The 14,855-nt window shown below is 45.1% G+C and overlaps 1 protein-coding gene across 3 annotated transcripts in view; it reads left to right on the plus strand.

Moving 5' to 3' along the window:
- FHOD1 (formin homology 2 domain containing 1) overlaps window positions 1–14,855 on the plus strand; it is a 118,152-nt gene that overhangs the window by 22,985 nt on the left and 80,312 nt on the right. For all 3 annotated transcript variants that reach the window (XM_088476768.1, XM_088476770.1, XM_088476769.1), the window contains exon 2: window positions 14,711–14,817. In XM_088476768.1, the coding sequence (XP_088332894.1) occupies window positions 14,711–14,817 (107 nt within the window). The remainder of the gene's footprint in view (window positions 1–14,710; window positions 14,818–14,855) is intronic.

Genomic DNA, 14,855 nt, shown 5'->3' on the forward strand with positions numbered 1-14,855 from the left:
GTACGGTAGGCATGGGTGCCCACTCAGCCTAGCCGCATGTTAGTTGACGTTGGTTATACACATACAGAGCTGTTGTCTGCGGACCTGTTTCAGAGTAGTTACGCTAATGCTGCCGCTATGTAAAGGTATGCTGCCGCTAATGCTGCCGCTATGCAACACCAGCCGGGACTTGTATTAAGACGCCTACCCGAGCCATCGCCGCTGCCCGCAACTGCGTACACATACGCAGCATCTGACGCCGATCATGCAAACATCGACTCCTTGAGTGAACCTATGGTCACTTAGAATGGCTGCCGTAACTAAGACTAAGACACGTTTCCGGCGTACGGGATTGCAGGCGCAGGATGTAACACACCTCCCTCCCGCCAGACACTCCCTGACTGTCAATCGCACTGGGAATAAAGGCTCGCAGCGTGCGACTTTGGTAATATCCTGTGACGCATGCGCAGTGGACCTAACTGGCAATTTGATTGTCCAGTGATGTCATTGTTGTGTGTGACATCACAGCAAATCTTCTAGCAAGCATAATGAAGTCATTAAAGGTTAATAATTGAAGGTAGCACGACAGAAAAGCAAATGACTTACGGTGGCCATAAACAGAAGGAAGTGCGGTACGATTGGAATGGAGACAGACGTGGGACGGTGGAGACATGAACGATGAACCAGTCCCTACTATGACTGTCCTCCGTTCCTCTCACCTGGGCCTCCGTCCTCTGCTGGTTGTGGATGAGGCTTTTGCACTTCTTCCAGGTCTGAGTCGCTGCGCGTCTGGTATTTTTCTTCGGTACCGTGCTCACCGTCTGGGCACAGAGCCTAATCCAGGACTGGTATTGGGAACCTTACAAGCTACAGAATAAATTGTTTGCTCTTTTACTTATTCAGGGTTCTATAGCAGCAGAATCCGCATATCATTCTAATGGACAATAGAGCAACTGCAGTGCTCATTGGTATTTCACTTTATAGCTGTGGCTGGAACTCTGGCTTGCAGTCTCCTAATTAACAAGAGAGTCCAGTTCAGATCAGCGGTTCCCCACACAAGGGCCTGACAGACATGAAAGTGAATCATTGTTTCATCTCATCATTAAGCTTTTTGTTTGCAAGCTGTAGGTTACTCTCTGTGTGTGATGGACGGGGAGGAAATCCACCCTCACACTTTGGTTTCTGCATTGGAAAGACGGAACTTCGCCCTCATACTTCTAGACCAGTCACTTTTTAGGTTTATATATATTTTTTTTAAACGGTTTAAGAAACGTGATAATTTTTATTTATGTCCACTGACCAGTTGTATCATCCAGTACAAAAGTAGCAAGATAGATCAAAGGAAGGAACGCAGTTGTTTATACGCACGCAATCGGACGAGTGTTGCGTACTGCGCAGGCATCGCAGTGTGCGTGCGCGAACCAGCCACTGCGCTCGGGACTGCCATCGCAGAGGTTCGCAGACCCATGGCAGAGTGATTGACAGGAAGTGCCGTTTGTGGACGGGCTGGGTTGGACGAGCGCAGGCGTGCCAGTGCGTTGGGACGGCATTGCAGGGGCGTGCATAAATGATCCTCTGTGATGGCGTACGCAGCCTGAGGCCTCATAGCGCGCGCTGAAGTTAGCAATTACTGAGTGAGGTCTGACCTGCCTTAACTGTGCGTATGGGTCCGATAGTACTGTGTATGGGTCCGATAGTACTCGATGTTACCGATTGTTTCCCTATGTTGACCAAATATACGGATGTGAGTAAGGGGAAGTGGGTGTCCTGATGTTAGGCTGCGATCGCAGTGCGAATGCACACAATTACATATCACCGCTGATATTAGTAACTGCACTGCGTGCGTATAAGCAGAATAGCCATGCGTAGGGTGTGTGACATTGGTTATAGTGTGGGAATGGCCTGTAGGTTGTCACTGATACACCCTGTGGAAGTGAGGTGTGCAATGCACGTCTTTAATGTGGCTCTGTCAGGTTCAGCGTTAATATTATAAAGGATTTAAAGGTGCCATAGACGGGTCGCTGTAATCCTGTAATTAAGAACGCACAGTAGAAGCTCTGCTATAAACTGTTTATTGCCAGACAGTGGTGAGACTGAGTTTCGGCCAGCATGTAAATCATTGATTATCTGGGTTATGATGTCTGGCGATTCCCTGGTGTAATCCTACCTGTAATGTATGTAAAACCGTGCTGCACTTACTGCATTCCGAGCATTCCACCCAGCTAGGTGTGTAGTAACTCCTCTGCTCTGACTCCAGCGTGCATCTATATTTACAGCGCTCATATCGCCTGCACAGGGGTGAGGCCACCGTTCTGTGTATACAGGATAGTGCAGCATATATACGCACGCTAGGAAGCAGTGACACCACTGAGGCACGCGGTGCCGCATTTTCAGCCCACAAAGCAGCGCCGAGTAAACTAGATGTGAACGTTACTGTTGGACTCCTACAATACAGCTGTCGTTGTTGTATATCAAAATATAATCTGCTCTATATTGTTCAGGAAATAATGGCGGACGTTTATAGAAATCGTTCTACTGGTGACTGTGTCGGCGTCCATAGCAACTAATCAGATTTTGGTTTATCGGTACAGCGTAGAAAGCGAAAGCAATGTGGTTGCTATGGGCAACACCAACTTTCTCTAGTTACCTGTACAATCATTTTCATTGCCATTTTTTAACATATGTTCTTGTGCTCATTGAGAGAAAGTAACTTTGTCTCTCTCTCTACCTCTCTTAAGGCTTAGTACATAAGAATTGTCACTTGTGTTCCAAATGATTCTGTACTTTGGGCGGAATTCAATTGATTTCGCGGCCCGCATCTCTCGTCTAAAGTGATAGGAGATCGCGGGCTGCTATTCAATTGTGCCAGCTTTTCACGCTGATCGCGCCCTTAGAGGTCAGGTTTAGCCGCGTAAAGCAGCTAAACCCGACCAAAGTGCAGGGCGCGATCGCGAAAAGTGATGTTTGGGCGCCCAAACATGTCACTTTTCGCACATTTCAGTTCTCATCCCCCAGGGGCTGCGAGCTGAAATGTAGCGCTTGGCAACTGATCGCGCCCGACAGGTGCATGAATAGAATAGCTCCGTTGGGCGCGATAGGGGATGAAAAGAATTGAATTCCGCCCTTTGTGTCTCTGTCCCCGGTAGTGTTAATTCAGCATATTTAATTGAGTGGGTAATGTATTTGTTAACTCTGTGATTTATGCTGAATATTGAAAGCTCCATTTTCAGTGTGGAATAATGAAAGCTTTCAGCAGTGAGCATTATCAAATTTAGTAGCAATTAAATTAAATAAAAATTCCAACATAGAACTCAGAAGAAACAGAATACGCTGCTGGGGAGCTCTGGTCATATGGAAACCAAACAAATGGAGAGCTGGATCATTTGGAATACACCCGAAAGCTCAACTGAGAAATGTTGTGACTTTGCGATCCCGGGTGATTTCCAACCACTGTGCCACCGAGGTCCCGAAGAGTAATCTGACAGCAAATGCTAATTACGGTTTATTACCCCTTTAAAATCTCCCTGTGATGTCAGCACGTCATCGGTGACCTGGTTTTGGACATATGTTTCCCATGACGACACCATAAGCCCTTCTATACATTCATCCAATCAGTGCGTAAGCTAAACATCATTACATCCTGAACTGTCACCATGTCTGTATTTGATTGATATGTTGACGGTGTACAGGGACCTTTGCTGTAAGCATTTAGCAGTGCTGGCCATTTCTCTGCCAACTCATCGACATCGAAGACTAATTTTCCCTACACCCCATATAGTCGTGCTGTAAAATCCACGGTGTTGGGTGACTGCCATTAGCGGAGATGTGCGTATCCGCACATTGCCGCTAATATACCCCATAGACTCCTGCACAGATGTTAACAAGACTTCTGGGCATGGCCACCTGAATCTGTGACTAGTGCTTGGTTTACTGTGGCTGAAGTCTGTGGTGGTCTTGTGGGTACTGGGGCAGCTTCAAAAATAGCTGCTCCACTGTTGGGGAGATCAAATGAGCCGCGAGGTTCCGTCGTGATGTGAGGCCGCTGCGCGTTTCCAGGTAATACGGTGGATAATTAATCTATTATGGGTACTGGTACCGCTATGGGAAGCGAGCAAAATGACTCAGTGTTTTAGTACGGTAATATACCGCTGTGTGTCATCGCGCATCGGAACATCGAAGCTAATCGAACAGCTCCCTGTGCGTGGTAGGTGCAGAGTGAAGGAAAACTGCCAGGAAAATATGTCTTTTTTTATATTTGTTATAGAACTACATCATGTGTGTGTGTGTGTATATATATATATATATATATATATATATATATATTCGCATTGGCCTGTCTGTTTGTCCGATTATGCATTCAGACAGCCCTGCACTGATTGCGATGAAACTAACGTGAGGTGATCCAATTGGATCCTGGCAGTGCTTTTTTTTTTTTCGGAATGTCCTGGTTGGACCTCCCTTTCTTGTAGGCTGGGCAGAACTTTGACCCGCGGAGCCCGTCTGTTCTGAACCTTCCACTGGATGGATTTAGATGAAAACTTCACAGACAGGTGGCAATTGGTCTGGGATGCCTAATGGAGTGGTTGGGGGCCCAGTCGGACCTCATGGTGGAGTGCGGCAGGCAGAACTTTGACCCAGGGAGCCTGTTCGGACCCGGGGAGCCTGTTCCGAGTCTTCCACTGAATGGATTTGGATGAAAATATCACAGAGTGGTAACACTGGATCCCAGAAGACATACTAGGGGATTGAGGTCCCAGACGGACCTCCCGTTGGTGTACACTGGGCAGAACTTTGACCCCGGACCTTCCACTGGATGGTTTTAGATGAAAACTTCACAGACAGGTGGCAATTGGTCTGGGATGCCTAATGGAGTGGTTGGGGGCCCAGTCGGACCTCATGGTGGAGTGCGGCAGGCAGAACTTTGACCCAGGGAGCCTGTTCTGGGCCTTCCACTGGATGGATTTGGACTACATCACATAATAAAACTTAATAACTTGAAGATTTAAACCTGGGCAACGTTTAAGGTAGCTAGTCTTATGTAAATCGATAATGGCATTATCCTTCTGTAATTAGGTTCTTATTTATAATTTCTAGGTGATAGAGGTGCGAGCATTTCATTTCCACATTTTAATAAGGAAGACGGCTTTTCTCAGCCAGTGCAGATGCTCCATTGTTACTCTATATCTGCCCCGGGGCGCAGAAATTATCGTCCCACTTAGACCGGATAAACCAGCTCAGTGTTTAGCTAAAGTAGAGTCATTTTTAATGACAATGGTTTTTTTCATTCCTAACAGACTTCTATTGTGCTCTTTTCTCTTGAAGATTGAATAACATTAGCCAGCGAAAATACATATGTATGCAGTGGCAGGCGATGTATAATTATGGCGTAATTCTTATTGTATAATGAGGCGTTTAAGTTTCCTGCATTGTAAATGGGAATTTTTATGCTGAATGAGAACGCCTTATGCATTCGATGGGACAGGCGGTCATGTGAGGGGGAAAACCGGACCCTATTGTCAGCTTAACGATATTCTAAAAAATGTGGTAACATTCAAATATTTCAAAGAATAATCAGAATGTGACAAAACATTCTATTAAAACATTACTTTTAGGTTATGGTAGAGTTGTTGTTGAAGCAGTGATCCACTCAGAAGGTTTATTTATTTTCTAAGTAGCAAGTTAAGTGACTTTTTTAAGCATGTGCATGTCTTTAACTTGGCTATCCTCGTACAAAATCATTCGCTCCTTTACAAAATCTCTCTTCAGTTTCCAAAATACGGCTGCCACATGGTCACAGCTCCTGGCAAGTCATGTGATCAGAGAAGGAGAGCAGACAGAGATCAGGGATGTGTTACAAAGCCTCTCTGCTCAGGACATCACGAGCCATGTGACTGTGGTTGCCATGGTATGTCATTACACAGTCCAGAATTATAAATCCTTAATAGCAGACTGACTAAACAAAACCGAGGGGAAATTATAACTGCTGACTCTCTCTTTTATTTAGGCTGCTACGGTGATTTATGTTGCAAAAACACTCACTTTTCATGGGGCTGCTGTCTTAAATGAAAGATTAATAGATTATGCTTGGCAAGCCATGCAAGTCTTCTGCCATTAAAGGTGTGTTTACACCTCACAGACCGTAATGTTTTAAGAGAACCAGGCAACATCTCATCCTGATTAACACCTAATCTGGATCACCGAGATCTTGCCATGTTTGGTCTATGGGCCTGATTCAGAGCCGGACGCAATTAGCACTCGCTCGTCCAGAAAATAGGGGTGGCTATTCAAATGAACCGTTCGCTCTTTGCGGTCTGTTCACTCCTCTAGGTCTGAACGAGCAAACAAAACTTGCGGTCGTTTTTTGGATAACTACGCCCCCTGGCCGCACGCATCCTATGTCATGTCCGCTATTTATTAGATTAATCGAGTACATCGACCAGCGTATGAACTGCTCGCTATTCTTGTGGTTGGTTTTTGCTACCACAATTTTGCGAGCAGTTCTGACTATAAAATAACCCAGTGGCGTGGTCAATGACGCTGCTGTATTAATTATGCACACCCATAAAACGCCCGTTTTGACCTTTAAGCACGCCTGCGTTCTGATCTCCACTCCCCGTTTTCAAGCACCTTCCCCCGTTACCACCCACATACGCCTCATTCTGTCACTCAAATTATCAGGCATTCGCTATTTTGCGAGCAGATGAATTTCGACCGCACTGACTGGTTCGCGCATGCGTATAATGATCCGTACGCATGCGCAGTTGGGCAAACATCGCTCGGAGCGAACGAGCGGCCGCTTACGAGCGGCTCTGAATCAGGCCCTATGTCCGTCCACACTAATTGTGCCCCTTCGGATCCAGTTGTTCTGCCCTAGAGCTGAATCTCGACGCTTTTCGCATACATTATATAGGGTGGCGTCACAGTGATGGGTTTCTGCAGTGTTTATGTCCGTAAGAAATACTCCAGATATCTACGAAAAGACAGTGATTTACCGGAGGATCTCACGCCCGTGATGTACCCCTAGCGTTCTGCTGGCTGTTGCCGCGGGCAAAACCTATACGAGGAAAAGCCGCTCATTTGATATTTGTGGTATGTGCCATACACTTGGAGCGCAGAGCGTTTTCGCTGTTTTTACGTAGCAATTTGTATATGCTGCTGAAAAGAGCTATCAAAACGCTCCGTATTAATAGTAGCGATTGTTAGCCAGAAACACAACCCTCTTCCATTTCAGGCTTTTGCACTTGTGAAGGCGACGGGCCGTATTCTCCTGTGTGCCCAGTTTTGCTTGCTGGCCTGATGATTGGCAGTGCGGCTCATGATCGAGAGAGGGGAGGGGTGCACAGACGTACCCCGGCCACCATATGTACCCAGTCATGCTGGCCGCATTGGTAGAAACAAGGTGGTGGTCTTTCCCACCCCATATCTTCCCTGCATGTGTAGACACAAGCGCATCCCTCCTCTGCTGACTATTTCCAGCCCGGGGTCTGTAGGCTCTCAGAATAGATCCAGCACCCGCCCCGGGGGTCTGCTGACTGATGTCGTGTTTTGGTTTGGTTTGATATGTTCTGTAAGGAGCCTCTTATTGTCCGTGTCACAAGCTGGATGTTCTCCTGTGTAACACACTGTTATTTTATCTTGCGGAAAGAGCCTCGGGGAAAACCCGCTGCAGATCAGCGAGGAAGCTTCGGCCTTGCCAGACGCTCCTGAGGCCGCAACCTCGCGACGTGAGCTGCTTAGGGGATATTTGTTTCCGTATGTCCTCTGAACTAGTAGATGTTACCAACCTGTGAAATCCCATTGATGCCTTCAAAGGCCTTTTACAAATTTAAGGTGCTATAGAAAAGTGTTTTCAAACAGTCGAGTGCCGGCAAAACAAACAGCCAGGAAGCTCGGCGTTTTGAGCCCTGATATCATACGCCAGCTGTAACGGCCTAAGGAGGGGGGATAAAAAAAAGAACACTGGTCAGGAATGGTTCCCTAAGATAAGGCGCTAAAGCCATGTAACAGGAAGAAGAAACAAAAATAATACCAAAAATAACTGCTGTAACGTTGGGGGTAGCCATTTACACGGATTAGTACAAGGACGCATCGGGAGACGCTGCTGATTAATTTGATATGCGACCCTTGTAGGTTGGGTAATTAAGTTGACTCTTCCAGCCACAGTGATGGTAAATCATTTCCAGGGGTGAGATTTTACCGTTTGAATGTCCAGTTATTGGGTCCACTGAAAAGTGACCTGTAATTTAAATTGCTCCGCATTGGTCCATTAAGCGGGCTAAAGCTATAGTGTTCCCTGTGTTACCCATTTGGAAACCATGGATATGTGGTATTCATTGTAGATGTTTGAGGTATCCAGTACGTAGAGCACAGCATATATTTGTTGTATCCAAGGACTAGGATACCTTATGATATGAAGACATTGCTGAAAAGCCCAGAAAGATGTTTGAAAGGAAATGGCAAGGAGGACATAGATCAGCCATATCAAGGACTGGACTGTGGTAAAGAGAGATTTAGTTGAGGTTACTCATTGGTGTTAATGACTGAATATATATGTTTATTTAAGCATGCCTACCTGCGGCCCTTGTACCCCCTTGAATAACAGGCCCTTACTACTAAGAACACATCAACAGCCAAATGCAAAGTTACATTATTTCTGCTTTCCACAGCACAATACCTCATGTACTCATTAACTGGACTATGGTTGCATTTGACACACAGGTTCTGTAATTAGAGACTACCATTAATTTAGAAAACACTGTAAATCCCAGTTTATTACCAGCCCTACGGGCAGTTTCAGATTACAGGGATGTGGATCCTCTAAACTCCTTCCCCCCCCCCCCCCCCCATATAAAAAATGGCCGCTTGGGGTATTAGATGTGATGATTATTTGCTGCAGTGCCCTATGCATCCAACAGGTGGCCCCACAGAGCTGAATCATTCTTCAGTCGTCTTGCTCGATGTTGTACTGAGTTATAGACCATTTTAAGGCAAGATGGATGTACAGTGTGGTATACTAGATGGATTTGTCATTTCTATGTTTGCTTTTATACTATATGTGTTTAAAGAAGGCGAGTTGACTACTTAGCATAAAACAGATGTGGGTAGTGGAGCGATATCTTGTGACAAGTGGAGGTTAGTGTATAGGTGCAGTGTTGTTCATGGCTTGTGTATGTACGTAGGATTATATTATATATGAAAGCTGAAGTTCAGGCAACCAGTGTAAGGACTGGTATCACTAAGGCACAAATCTCAGAGTGACTGCCCCAGCCGAGGGCACACCACACCATACATAGGCGCGCTAGCACCGTAATCTGATGACACAGGAAAGCTTCTCTATTGGCTCCTCTATATGTCCCAGCAGAGTTTGTGTCACCCAGTGTACTTTGCAAGGTCAGGATCCCCCTTACTGGTAACCTCACTGTGCATGATGCTGGTACGGTGCCATCCCGATGTGTGTGTGAGATAGATAAAATAGCTCACATGTCTGCACCGTGTTACAGTGGGTGTCATCGCCAGACGCCAATGGGTTCCTACTTGTACTCATGTATTTTAGTTACAGCAACATGACTGAGACTGCAGGTTTTATTTTCCCCACTATAAGGGGTATATTTACTAAAGAATCGATTTAAAAATCGATGACAATATATCATAATCGATCAACATCGATGTTTTTTTTCTGGGGCTAAATCTCCCATTTACGAACAGCCAATTTATTTATTTTTTTAAAGTATTTGTAAATGTGTGATTTAGCCCCAGAAAAACATCGATGTTGATAATTTTTAATCGATTTTTAAATCGAACATTAGCAAATATGCCCCTAAAAATATGCAAACTTTAGAGCAATTTGCATTGTGCCATTTTGTATGTGTGGGTGTGTGTTTTGTTTTTATTATTATGTTTATTTTATTTGTTCTGATCTAAGGTACCCATACACCGTGATTTGGCCCCTGGGCACCTGAGTTTGTTATATTATGTGCTGCTGTTGAAGTTGGGGAGAATAAAGCTTTTAAATTGCTGCCATAAATGTCCTCTGTAGGTTAGAAAGTTTATGACTGAATGAAGTAATATAACTACGTCTGAGGTGAGCTCTGAATTTTCTGATTCCCAGTAACCCTACTGCGTGTAACCTTGCAAAGAAAATGACCATTGACAATGTTATTGGCCTTATGTAATGGAAATAAGAGGACAGCTGCAGCTTTGTATATCTGACAGGTGTGCGGGAGGGCGGGGCTCACCTGTACAAGGCAGGCACGGTCACCATACATCTAATAAACAGACAGTCGTGCAGGTGGCAGGCGTATACATTACGCAGTCATTCACGCCGAGGCATCTGCTTCCCACCCACCTTCGGAGTGGTTTAATAAAAAGATTAAATTCACCATTGACATCACTGGTTTTAGGCCACAAGAATACCCCCCCCCCCCCCCCCCCGACACCTATTGTAGAACAACAAGTTGCAGCATGGAGTGCCAGCCGGATGTTGTCTGTATGATCTTATCACTGTTGCCATTTTAGAAGATTAAGATTAATCTCTCATTTGTTAGTGGTGAATAATATATGATGATTGCTCTTATTATCAGGGCTTGCCAGCAAGATGATGACTAAATTCGGCAGCACGTGTTATTCTCTAAAGTGCTTTAAGACGCAGAGCCAAAATTAGCACCCCACAGGCCCTAATTAGCTTACTGATGTGCGGCCCCGCTCCCCATTACACACATTAAAATGGGTTGGGATACTCTTTGGCCCTCTGTGCCCACTGTAACTTGCCCGGAGCCTAGGTTACATAGTGGATGATCCGGCTATGCTAAAATATCGATGATGCCGCCACTGTAAGCAGCTAGAGATGATTGATTAATTGGTTATTGGTTTGTGTAAGGACTGAGAGCACACATCAGACTCTTGGTAATAGAAGGTAGAACCGTTCCTGCTACTTGCGCAGTAGTGCACATACCTTAGTGTTCCAGCTTTTTCTGGCCTAACGCCGATCAGCGTCCTCCGTGTAAGGCCGCGATTTTCAGTGGTAAGACCAGGTTGGCTGGCTGCATTTAGAAAGGGAACAGAACGTATATACCTTTTCCCGTGGGAATACATCTACACGGGCATCCGCTGGTTTTGTGCTCATTTTGAAGCGATAGATAACCGTAACCCGCTCTGCCCGTTGTACTTATATTATGTTAATCAGAGGTGCTCGCCACGCGTTCCTGTGTTGCGCTACCATCTGTCAGTAGAATATTTGGGCTCCCTAATCTTATTGGTATTGAGCACACGCTAACTGCACGCTATGCTAATATTCACGTGGTTGGCCTATGTTGGAAGTCCTGCGCATGCGTCCTGATGTCTACCGCCGGGAGTCACAGAACACATTTGTACGCAAGAGCCTTTGGATCTCAGTTGGCGTTAATGGGAGGTAACGGGGTGCTTAGTCAGACGACTGAAAACGCCATGTTCAGACTGAGAAATTGCACCTACAATGGGGCTGGTGCGAGTTCCGAAGGCGAGTCTAAAGATGCGCTAAACAACGTATCAGCGATGCTGCCATTGAGCGTCTCAGTAGGAAGATCATTGTGCATGGCATTAGCAAAAAGACGCAGGTGCGGGCCAAAAATGCCGCCACTGCGTGCCCCTCTGAATAAGGCTTTAATTGTAAATGAGCACCAGTCTGCATAAGCGTCTGCACATCCGCGCTACCGTCCCTGCTTCGGATCTATTTGAGAGCGGCCCCAGGGGCGCAGAAACAAACTGATTATGCAGAGAGATGGCTGAAGAGCACAGAAAAATAAATGTACTTGGTAAAAGTGTCAGGAGGGCATGTGCAAGCCAGAGAGGGTATCCGCCAATCTCGCATTCCAGTGCCCATCTTCAAAGGAATCATTCATGAAATACCTGATTGGTTATATAAAAGAAAACAGCGAGCATGTGCTGCTGTTCTGTTTCCTGGGTCCTCCGCAGGGAATCTGCTGCTTAAATATCCACCACTCGTCTCAGCTGCTTTTCCAAAAAGTTTGTTGTTTTTTATTTTTTTAATAATAATTTTTTTTTAATAATAATTTTTTTTTTAATAATATATATTTTTTGAATTTTTTTTTTTTTTTTTATATATTTTTTTTAATAATAATTTTTTTATTTTATTTTTTCTTCATGTAAAGATTTCTTAATCTGCTAAAAGTGATAAATCATTTGCCAGATGAACCTGTGACGTTCCCCAGTATGATGAACATTCCCCCTAATCCTTTCCATGGCCGACTGCAGATCTGTGCCCCACAGCGTTCCTCTGCTATAAAACAATTATCAGTATTTGTTCAGCTTGAGCAGATTGATTTCGTTTTCTGATGCTCGGCCAAGGTGCAGAGTGATGAAAAGACAAGAACTAAAATACCAGATCTGTGTAAACGCACAAGAAAGAAATACCCCAGGCTCCTCTGTCAACGCGCGCACATTTCTTCTCTGTCTGCAATGCCTTGTGCAGGTATGAGCCCCCTATTTTTTTTTTTTTTTTTTTAAGGTGGTCCCCTTACCGTGCACGCCGTATAGGGCACCGTTTCTGTGGTAGTGACCACTGATGTCTCTGTGGCGCTGGAGTTGCCAATGTGTGGCCTAAATAAAATAGTCTGCCTATAAAGTCGCCAGGCCTGCTCTGACGTGACCGATCCACTTTAATTAGTTTATTTTCTTTCTTGCTCCTCTGGGACCGTTTCCTTTTGGAACGTTTGTGTTTTTCATTTTCTTTTTTTTAATTCTTTACATGTTTTTCTGTATTTATGCCCCGTGTTGGGGAGATTACGTAATGGAACAAAATTCCTCATAAATATAGTTTCACTGGCTTTCGGACTGCGCCAACAGTGTACGGGGATCTGGCAGGGCAGGAGGGACAGTGGAAATGTGGAAAAGTTGTGTTCGCTTGTTGTATTGAATTACGCTTAAGGTCTTTGTTTTGCGTTATACCCCTGTACAGGCTGTGGTTAAATCCAGGGTTGTTTCTCCCACCACTCTGCCTCCCTTCTCTATACTTCTAGTTATTTTTTTTTTTGCAATACTCGCCCACAGCGCAGTCATGTCATACCCTGTCCTTTATGATGTCACACACGATTTGTCACCAGATAGTTCCGGTAGGCTGTAGTGTCCTGAGAGGTCATTGCATCCTCTGTAAGATTGACGGGCGAGTTATGGGGGGAATGACGGGATGAAGAATTACGGGCAGGGAAGGGAAACTATGGCAACTCTTCGGAGCTCTGTGTTAATATAGATTGTACAATGCGTTCTTACACATCTTTGCTGCAGGCGCACAAAAAAGCCCCTCTCAGCGCACCAGGTCCCATGAGACTCTGCTAGCTTTTTTGCTAAACATCGTCTAAGTCGCAGTGCGATGTGACTAGTGCTGATTCATTTAATACTGTGACACTTGTATATCTGTGTGCGACTGGGTCCCTGAATCTGTATACGAAGTGCTACCATGCATCGTATTGCAACTTAGGCACATATTCGACAAAAAAAAGACCCCCCGACGTCAGCAGATTGCACTGGGCCTGGCGGCTCACCCACACCAGGCAAGTCGCGCTAAGCGGCGTATTGAGGATAGATGAATGAGGACACCTCTGTAACCTAGTATGAGCAGGGCCCTCTTCCCTTTTGACTTCTGTTCAGAATTATGCTAATTGCACAATATAATTATGTATGTAGACTGTGACTTTATATACTGTGTGTACTTATGTGTCCTGTTGTCAATTTTATCCACTTATACGGCACTACAGAACCCTAGTGGCACCATATAAATATAAGATAACAGACTTGTTTGTAACATCCTATAAATTAATTAAAGTCCTATCACAAGAATATTTTATGCATTCATACCTGTTTACACCAGAACATTATTGAGAGAAAAAATAGCTTATTAGCACTTTGGGCTCTGAGCATCTTAGGGTTAAATCACTGGAGTATAATGATCTGGCTGGGTTCAGTACATCCCTAGTACTTGCTGTCTGTCCCCGATTCCTAAACTATATGATAAATCTAATGAAAGCAATTGCTGATTTTATCTCTAGAGCGCTGGGCGTTTGCTGTGTACAGTATTACGTGACGTGGTTGGTCATGGTTTGGGCAAGGGCATCGTGTGGGATGGCAGGGAAATGCGCAGTGACTGTATATAATGCATCGCACCTTTCACGGCGAGGAGAATGAGCAGGACGTTGATAAATGGACAGATTGTGCCTCTAGCGCGTGTGGCTCATTCTCTGACCCAATTGGCCACACAAGTGTCCTTTACACGGTCGGTAGATGGCATTTGCATACAGCCGCAGACGGGCGACCGCCTATAGATACTGCTGCGTGCGCTTTTGATTCCGAATAGACTCCATAACGTTTCTGTAATACGTTTTTTTATTTTCTCTGTAGAAATTGTACCGGTGTTTCCACCCCCTCAGGTATAATTGCAGATTGCCGCTGAATTTTGCGCTTATAGCGATGACACGCGTCTTGTTGTGCTCTATACCCAGTAATCATTATGTAAGAGATGATGGATTGAAATACGTCTTTCCCCCACCCAGCCCTACCACGGGTTCCCAGCCAGTGCTTTCAATCAGGTGCTAAACCTCGTGATCTTATTCAGGTAAAATTAGCAATTCAATGGGGAGTGACCTGTGTACAGGAGACGCGTGTGGGCAAGGTGACTCTCCCTGTACAGGATGGGAACCATGGGGCTTGTATGAAGGTTTAATCCTGTTCTGTTTGCTTCTAGCTGGAAGATTGCACCCTCCAGTTATCTACTAATGGGAACTATCTGGATATAGACCTCTCCTTGGCCGAACAGCGGGACTATCTGGAAGCCTTCTTTGAAGACATAAGGTACGGCCAGTTTTGTTATCTCACCCCCAGAATCCTAT

Source organism: Taudactylus pleione, unplaced genomic scaffold (assembly GCF_031769625.1).
Source record: "Taudactylus pleione unplaced genomic scaffold, aTauple2 ptg000194l, whole genome shotgun sequence".
Classification (NCBI taxonomy): Eukaryota; Metazoa; Chordata; class Amphibia; order Anura; family Myobatrachidae; genus Taudactylus; species Taudactylus pleione.